Below are 9,704 nucleotides of genomic sequence, written 5' to 3'. Positions count from 1 at the left end.
CCATGCTCATACTTAGCTCAGCCTGTCACTACCCCCAGCTCTTGAACAAACCAGCAGATATTGCAGTTTCACATGTGTGAGTCCATATACCCCTCAGAGAATCTGCCTCCAGACCTGGTTCTCTCAAATACTGGTTAGTGTCATATCCCAGCCTAACATTACCCATTCCCTGTTTCAGCACTCACTGATGGATACTGTGATCTAGCCCTTCCAGGCAGACTTCCAGCCCTAGCTTTAGTGTGCAGCGGTGGGTAGTGGTTGATGTTAACTAGTCCAACTCAGGTCTCCCATGTGGGCAGATGTACCGGTCTGACCCAGTATTTCCTTCAGCTTCCATCCAAATTGCTCAGTCTCAGCACCCTCACTTACCTGAAAATATGGGAGCCTTGTCGGTGGAAGTCTCCCGAAGTCATTACTCACTTGTAGCATTCTCCTTCAGTGATCCCTCCTCCAACATATCTCCACACCCTCTTCCCTGAGCAATCCACAGTCTCTGCACCCAGGAAAGCATGGATTCCCTAGCCCAGTCTTCCCAAGCCCTGTCTTCTGCTGGGGTGATGTGCTGGGGTGATTTTGAGAATTCATTGCTTAAATTTCTTATGCGCCTCAGATGTTTCTGTCCATATGAGGGAATTAAGAAGAAATTAATTTCATCTAAGGAAGTATTTTCCCTGGGAACTCCAAGAGACCATCTATCTGCTGTCTTCCTGGGTCCATTAGGAGTCATGTGCATCAGAAGTAGGTTAATGGACACTCTAATTTAGGGGTGTTAAATGATGACATAATGTGCTGTGCTATAACACCCACCACCCTGCACCAACTTTACAGTTATATTTGAAAAAAAAAGGTGGGGGGTTTATTGGAAAGGCAGATTTACAGAGAGAAGGAGACAAAGAGAAAGATCTTCCATTCACTGTGATATTCACCCAGTGGCTGCAATGGTTAGGGCTAAGCTGATCTGAGGCCAAAAGCCAGGAGTTTCTTTTGTGTCTCCCGAATGGGTACAGAGTACCAAGGCTTTTGGCCATCCTCTCCTTTCCCGACCACAAGCAGAGAGCTGGATGGGAAGTGACGCCCCTGGGACATGAACTGGAGCCCATTTGGGATCCCAGCACTTGCAAAGGCAGGATTAACTAATTGAGCTATTGTGCTAGGTCCCCACGTGGATTTTTTTTTACATTTTATTAACTACATTGCATTATGTGACAGTTTCATAGTTCAGGGATTCCCCCAACCCCTCCCCATGCCCTTCCCCCCCCACGTGGATTTTTTACACCTAGTGTTTCTACAAGGCAATTTTTCTGTCTCATTACAAGTTCACTGCGTTTTCACATCTAGTTCTGCATTTAATCTGTTGTTACAGTTGAAGTGTAAAGGTGTTAACAGAAAAAAAAAAAAAAAACTCAGCCCCACAGAAATATGATGAACCTATAAGCCACAGCACTGGCCACCTATTCATTTCTAGGCAAAGTACACAATCTAAAACCAGGACCTGGTAGCGGGAGACCAGCAACTACAACAAGTGCAAAGGACTATGCATGAAGAATGGGGTATAAGCAGTCCAAGGGAGGGGGGGACAGGCTTATATACCAGGGTAGGACGGGAGCTAACTCTGTTTTGATGCTGTATTGATAAATAAGTCAGAGGTGACAGGCAATAATCTCCCAGAGTTCAGCACTTGTGAGAATCAGGCCTCCGGTAACTAACCAGGATGAGAGGAAAAGATCACATGCAGTTCAGCTTCCTGGTAGAGTGTACACTTAGGGAAAGAGATAAAAATATTTACATATACTCTTCACATATACTTCAAATCTCTTCACATATACCTCAATGGCTTATACCTTACAAAGTTTCTTTAATAGCTAGTATTTATTAAGAGCCTACTACCTCTTTTAATGCCCATTATTTGTATTAATTCTCAGTTTCCATGATCTTGTGATATTCACCACAGAAATAAGGTAGTTGAAAAAAAAAAAAACAAGTGGTTTTGTTTTTAGAGTTTGAAGGCCAGAATCAAAGCAAAGGCAGGAGAGGCTGCCAGTCAATATACATTTGATACAATCAATCTGTTTGGATGGCTTGCTGGATGTGAGGAGAGACGTGCAAGGGGAATAGGCACCTGAAGATATTTCTAAGGGTTTTAGTTCCCACTGATGAGTACAAATGTCATTAACAAGCATCTGTATGGACTAGAGTGAACTGAGTGGGAAAATTAAAGTTACACAATAGGAAAATAATTCAGATGTAAACATATTGACTTTTAAATGACTTATGGGACAACATGAAATGCCCAGTATTGCTTTGATTGGTTGATCTGACATGTGGGATTCTGTTTCTAAACTGCTATACAGCAGTGAACATTGTGGTATAGCTACTGTTTGTGATGCCAGCAGCCCAGTTTAGAATACTGCTGTCAGGCCCAACTGATCCACTTCCAATCAAGTGCATCTACAAATGCACCTGGACAGGCAGCAGATGATGCTCCAAGTATCTGGACCCCTGCCACCCACATGGGAGACCAGCATGAAGCTCTTAGCTTCTAGTTTGGACCTACCCCAAACCAGGCTATTGTAACTATTTAGGTAATGAACCTGCAGAAAGATATCTCTGTGTGTGTCTCTCCCTCTTCCTTTCACTCTACCTTTCAAATCAACATTTTGAATAAATTAAAATACATTTAAAATAAATGTTTTATAGTTACATAATGAACCTAGCCAATTTTTACAGTAATAGGGTTTCTTTAGACAAGGTTATCTAATTGGAAAACCATGATTATAACACGTTAGGTTCTTCTAAGAGTAAATTTGCACGGGCAGACATTGTGGAACAGAAGTTTAAGTTACGACTTGGAATTCTCACATCCCACTTCACTGTCTTGGAATGAGCATCAGCTTCTAAGCTTCCAGTCAAACTTCCTGCTAAGTTGTCTGGGAGGAAGCAGGTGTTGGATCAAGCATTAGGCTTCCTGACTTGTATGACATCCGAATGAAGTTCTTCTGGTTTACTGGCTTTGGATCAGCTTTAGCTATTGTGGGTATCTCAAGAATGAACTAGAGATGAAAGATCTCTGTTACTCCTAAGCCTTTCAAAATATAAAAGTGGGACAAGCACAACAGCTCAGCTGTCTAATCCTCCACCTCCAACCACTGGCATCCCATATGTGTGCCAGTTTGTGCCCTGGCTGCTCTGCTTCCCATCTAGCTTCCTGTATGTGGCCTAGCAAATCAGTAGAGGATGGCCCAAAGCCTTCGGGACCCTGCCATGTGTGTGTGAGACCTGGAGGAGGCTCCTGGCTTTGGATCTACTCAGCTCCTGCCACTGTGGCCATCTGGAGAGCAAATCAGCAGATGAAGCTCTCTCTCTCTCTCTCTCTCTCTCTCTCTCTCTCTCTCTCTCTCTCTCTGAAAATCTGTTCTTCCAATAAAAAATAAAATCTTAATAATTTATTAAAGTTCCATTGTAATGGCATAAAGGAAAAAAAGTCCTCATTAGGAAAAATCAGATAGGAATGACTTCATGTGTCCCAGGCAAATTCAAACACAAAAGAGAGAGTTTCTGAAACCATTTTAAGAAAATTAAGTCATTTCCATTCAGAAGCTTTCTACATTGCCTTTCGAATCTGTTTGGATTTGAAAATTAAGATTAAGGAGCCCCTGAAAAATACAGGAAACTGATCTGAGTCTAACAGAAGATATGCAGTGATCCATCAACACAGCAAACACTGTCAGATGCAGAAAGAACTGGCATCATGGTGTAGCAACTTAAACTGCTATCTCTGATGCTGGCATGCCATTATGGACACAGGTTCCAGTCTCAGCTGATGCACTTCCAATGCAGCTCCCTGCTAATGCATCTTAGAAAGCAGCAGAACATGGCTCAAGTGCTTGAGCCCCTGAAACTATGTGGGAGATGGAGTTCCAGGTTCCTGGCTATGGTCTGAGTCAGCCCCAGTCATTGCTGCCATTTGAAGAGTGTGATTCAGCAGATGGAAGATTTCAATCTGCCTTTCTGTAACTTTGCCTTGGAAGGAAGGGAGAAACAGATTAAGGGAGGGAGGGAAAGAAGGAGGGAGAGAGGAAGGAAAGATGGGGGAAGGGAGGTGAGAAGGGAGGGAGAGAGAGAGAGAGGAAAGAGTACTTCAACTTGGGGGCAGTGTTGGTACATGGGTTATTCCATCACGTGCAATGCCAGCATTCTATATCAGGTGTTAATTTGAGTCCCAGCTGCTTGTTTCTGACCCACCTCACTATTACTGCTCCTGGGAAAGCAGCAGTAGATGGTCCCTATCACACATGTGGAAAACCTGGATGGAGTTTCTGGCTCCTGGCTTCAACTAGCTCAACCCAGATATTGAAGCCACTTGGGGAGTGAACCAGAATGGAAGATCTCTACCTTTCTATCATTGTGCCTTTCAAGAAAATAATACATCTTAAAAAAAAAAAGTCTGTCACAACTCCTTAGGGCATCCAGTTTCTTTTCCTTTTTTTTAAAGATCTATTTTTCTTACAAAGTCAAATATACAGAGAGAAGGAGAGACAGAGAGGAAGATCCTCCATCTGATGATTCACTCCCCAAGTGAGCACAACGGCCGGTGCTGTGCCGATCCAGAGCCAGGAACCAGGAACCTCTTCCAGGTCTCCCACACGGGTGCAGGATCCCAAAGCATTGGGCCGTCCTCAACTGCTTTCCCAGTCCACAAGCAGGGAGCTGGATGGGAAGTGAAACTGCCGGGATTAGAACCGGCGCCCATATGGGATCCCGGTGCGTTCAAGGTGAGGACTTTAGCCACTAGGCCACACTGCCAGGCCCAGGGCATCCAGTTTCTAAAACTCTGTTCTGTACTTACCAATCATGAATTCTTATTTATCGATGAGGATAATATTTGAGTTACATGCTTGAGAGAAGCCGAGCAGGGTCAATCCTGAGGATCCAAATATTGGGAAGGTCTTGTTTGTTCAACACCTTTTATTTGAAAGGCAGATTTACAAAGAGGAGAGACAGAGAGATCATCCATTTGCTGGTTTACTCTTCAAATGGCAGCAAGGACCAGAGCTGAGCTATTTTGAATCGAGGAGCTTCTTTGAGATCTTCCACATGCATGCAGGGGCCCAAGGATTTAGGCCATCCTCTACTGCTTTCTCAGGGTATAAACAGAGAGCTGGATACAAAGCAGAAACCAGCACCCATATGGGATGCTAGCACTGCAGGCAGGTGATTAGCCCCACTGTACCAGCCCTAGATCTTGTTTTAAGTGGATCACAGGAAATGACAAATTGTGGAACAAGCATTGTGGCATAGCACTTTAAGCTGTTGCTTGCAACACCTGCCTTCCACATTAGAGTACTTGTTCAAATCCTCACTGTTCCACTTCTGATCCAGTTCCCTGCTGTTGCGTCTGGAACGCAGTAGAAGATGGTCTAAATACTTGGATCCTGCCACCTGTGTGGGAGACTCACCTGGAGTTCCAGACTGGTGCCTCCAGCCTTTCAGCCCATCTGGGGAATTGTAGGGTCCGGTCTTCCAAGGGTTAACTCCACAGCTTAGCTTGTTTCTCTAGGGGTAACAGGATGGGCAATCTTGGCCTGATACATTTAGCCAGTGGCTGGCTTTACCACAAGTTCCCTCTTCCCTGCTTCCCCTTTTTTAAGATGCCCCCGGGGAGCTTAGGAGTTGCCTGAGCATTGAGAAAATACTGGGAGGAACTAGGCCAGCTATAAAAGAGGCAGGCCAACTTCGAATAAACGGCATTCTCTTTACAAGAATGACCCACTGTGTGTTGTCTTTTTTGTAACCCTAGTTCCCTATGTTCGGCTCGGGGTATGCAGCGACACAGGTGTTGCTGACAGGGAATGAACACAAATTTAAGATCTCTCTCGGGCCTGGCAGTGTGGCCTAGCAGCCAAAGTCCTCACCTTGAACGCACCGGGATCCCATATGGGCGCCGGTTCTAATCCCGGCAGCTCCACTTCCCATCCAGTTTCCTACTTGTGGCCTGGGAAAACAGTCGAGGATGGCCCAAAGCTTTGGGACCCTGCACCCGCATGGGAGACCCGGAAGAGGTTCCTGGTTCCTGGCTTTGGGATCGGTGTGTACCGGCCTGTTGCGGCTCACTTGGGGAGTGAATTATCGGCTGGAAGATCTTCCTCTCTGTCTCTCCTCCTCTCTGTATATTTGACTTTGTAATAAAAAATAAATCTTTTTTAAAAAAAAAGATCTCTCTCTCATTCTGCCTTTCAAATAAAAAAAAAAAGATGTAAAGTGTTTCTTAAGTGACAAAATGTGGAGCTAGAAGAGAAATGAGATAGCCGCCTCCCTTCTCGGACCTCCTCTTTCCTTCCCCTGCCCTCTAGTGTGGAGGCAACGTCTTCCCTTTGAGCAGCACTCTACACACACTTCTATCACAACCTTTACTGTCTCATGTTAAGTGCTTGTAGAGTGAGTTATGCCAATAGCTGTAAACTATTTAAGGGCAAGAACTCTTTATTCACTCCCAGTAACTAATACAATGCCAGGTTAATAGAAAGTTCTGAAAATTAAGTTTCTTATATAATTAAATTGTACGGTGCAAGTCAGAGTTTTAGAGCCTGGTTAACAGTTTTCTGAAGGTGTGAATGTGAAATAAAGACCTTAGCAATGGCATCCAGATAAACCTGAGGGTCAGGAGCAGGTGGAAAGGCAGTTAGCTGAGAAAAAACCCTCATTCATCACCATCACCCAAGCTTCCCAAGTAGGGAAACAAACATTTATTTAACAATTAACAAACAGTAATGATTCACAAAAATCATAATCTTCCTGTAAGTATTACATGATAAAATGCCATGATTTCCACTTTACATACTGGAATACTTACCACCACAAAGGATAATTTTAAAAAGCTAACCAAATTTCATGTTCATAGCTTCGTTATAGCTCTGGATCTGACACAAATGAAAAATTGCACCAAACCTTTAGGAGAAATAACTAGCAAAAAGTTTCTTTTTAACAAATATAACTTCCTCACAAAAGTGCTGAAATTTTACCAATATTTCATTTTTCCTATTTGACTCCTCAAGAAGGGTGGCACAGCCAAAAACTTTCTTTCAGCTGGTTGTACAATCATACTTGTTACTTCTCTACTCGGAAACGTTTCCATAAGAATATTTACTTTAATCTGACTTCCGCTGTCTGGCTGGAAAAGCGGATATGCAACAACTCGTTCAAACTCTTTGCTCTCTTTCTTGACTGCCTTGCGCCTCTCACGTATGGGCAGTGGGCTCAGACTTTTTCTCAAGATCCTTTCCTGAAGTTTTTGCTCTAGGAGTTCTCTCCCCCGAACCATGCGTTCCTGGTGGTTTTTAATTTGCATCTGTTCCCTTTCACTGACCTTTCTTCTCTGTGTGGTCTGTGTGCCTTGCTCTTCCAGCACGATTTTCGGTAGTATGAACTTATCACGGGGTCGAAGCTGTTGCTTAACTGTTTTCTTCCTGGATTCCCTGGCCTGGCCTATCTGATATATGTGCTTTTCCATGTGTTTCAACTCTCTCTCTGGTACCAAGTAGTAACACTGCTGCCCCTCGATGCTTTCGGTTATGCTCTCCTCCGTCTCCTTCTTCATTCCATTGTCTGCCCCTTCTTCTTTCATCATGTCTGCTATTCTTTTATTATAATAAGACTCTGCCTTCGCGAGCCAGTAATCAAAAGAAAGCACTTGTTCCCTGCGTAGTGTTTCATATTCTTCTCGACGCTTCTGAATGATCAGTTGTCTTGCTGCTCTTGTATGTACACCACCTAGATTCTGGAGAGTAGGTTCAGAATTTTATAATGTACTCATCTCTTTCAGCACACGTAAAAAAGCAGCCTACCCTTCCTATTGACATCAATACAGACACTTGTCCTTTTATTTCTGCTTGTGTGACTGGATTCTACTTCCATCCCTCCCAAGCAAGCCTGTGAACTCCTAGAGTATGATGTACTCAGCACCACCAATTAGCAGCTAGCTGTAAACCTAAACTATTGAATGTTTTCAGGAAGATACTTCATTTTGCAGTTGTAGAAAAAGCTGAAAATGGGCCAGTGTGATGGCTCAATTGGTTAATCTTCCACTTGCAAGCTCCAGGATCCCATATGGGCGCCAGTTCATTTCCCAGCTGCTCTACTTCCTATCCAGCTCCCTGCTTGTGACGTGGAAAAGCAGTGGAGGATGGCCCAAAGCCTTAGGATCCCACACCCACGTGGGAAACCTGGAAGAAGCTCCTGTCTTCAGATCAGCTCAGCTCTGATTCTTGTGGCCAAACCAGTGGATGGAAGATCTCTCTCTCAATGTAAATATGCCTTTCCAATAAAAAAAATAAACAAATCTTTTTGCAAAACGGAAAAAGAAAAAACTAAAAAGTGAAAATAACTACTAATGTAGACATCCACCTAAAAGTGTTACCTGTACAGAAGGATTTCAGACCTAAGGCTCCCTCTCCTAAAGGTTTTCTAAGCTGTGTAACGTGAAGGTCAAATATTTACCAAGATCTTCTTCTCCAGTGGAGACTGTTGACCTACAGCAACCCTAGGGTCCTTAGATGCTTTCACCCAGGCGAATCTGGAAGATAAAAGACTGATTAGAATTTAGGACATACCACAGCACATGTGTTTACAATTTATCTGAGTCAAAGAAATCAACTGCTTCAGCCACAACCAACACTACTTCTCTTACAAAGAGAAAACCTGCTAATCAGTAAAACCGTAGCAAGCTCATTTCCCCACTGCATCCCTGTGGCAGAGAGTAAAGAATGCCCTTTTAATAGAAAGAGAATTAAAAAAAATAAGGAAATAGAAATTGATTGTATGAGGTTAAACTTATTTGTGTGTTGAAATATGCCATAAAAATTTACTAGTACTACATACTTATTCAGAATGTTTAAAATTGTTTTTGGAAAGAATATGAGCAACAACAAAAACCCATACTTGTCCTGCGGACTCCACGTGAGCCACTCTGAGTCCGGTAGGGAGGTCTGGTCGAGGGAGGAGACGGGCTCACTGGGGACGCATCGCTCAAGCCGGTCTGACAGCTGTGTCAGTCCTCCGGCCTGCTCTGTTTCCAGACACACCTCTAACCCTCGGCTTTGTCGATTTGCTCTTTTTATGCAGTTTCATGAGCCGGGATCTGTCTCTATCAGCACATGCAGCGTCTCTGTCCATCGATCCTTATTCATTCAGTTCATTGTGAGCACATTCCCTGCTTGCCCTGCCCCTCAGCCTTCATACTCAGGCTATTATGAGCACATTTCCTGTTGAACCCCTCAGCCTGGAAGTGTGTGTGATCACCTGGAGCTTGTTTGTACAGGGCAAGCAGATAGCAAAATACATGAAAACCACCACCTCTCATATACCGCCCTAGTCCATTTTGAGTCTATGGCGAGGCTGTATTTAAGGCACGGAGAAATTCTGCTTTATTAGCGCCGTGCCTCTCATACCATTATGGTTAAAGGACTGGGCTTTGGAGGCTCACAGGGCTCCTTCCCAACACTAATTCTACTCCTTCCTAGGTGTACGACTCAAGGCAAGTAACCTTTCTCAGTTTCCTTATCTATAACATGGAGATGAGACAAAAACGTACCCCTAGGATGATAAAGAAGAAATGTTAATTATATAAGGATCCAGGCACAGAACCTGACGTGCGCTCTCAGTAGACGCAGGTTATCTAGCCTCCACAAACCCCAGATCCTCTATAGGCT

General features: G+C 43.8%; 1 protein-coding gene across 1 annotated transcript; it reads right to left on the bottom strand.

Moving 5' to 3' along the window:
- Window positions 1-7,000: 7,000 nt before the first annotated feature.
- On the bottom strand, window positions 7,001-9,116 carry LOC101517778 (putative uncharacterized protein ZNRD1-AS1; the record flags this gene model as incomplete). The annotated part of the gene is made up of 3 exons (XM_012930688.2): window positions 7,001-7,774; window positions 8,494-8,569; window positions 8,935-9,116. Coding segments are annotated over 3 exons (1,017 nt in total), but the record flags the coding sequence as incomplete, so codon positions are not given.
- Between the last annotated feature and the right edge of the window lie 588 nt (window positions 9,117-9,704).

The sequence above is a fragment of the Ochotona princeps genome, chromosome 1 (genome assembly GCF_030435755.1).
Source record: "Ochotona princeps isolate mOchPri1 chromosome 1, mOchPri1.hap1, whole genome shotgun sequence".
NCBI classification, from domain to species: Eukaryota; Metazoa; Chordata; class Mammalia; order Lagomorpha; family Ochotonidae; genus Ochotona; species Ochotona princeps.
Note: the sequence above shows the minus strand (reverse complement) of the source record. Positions and strands in the feature narration are given on the sequence as shown.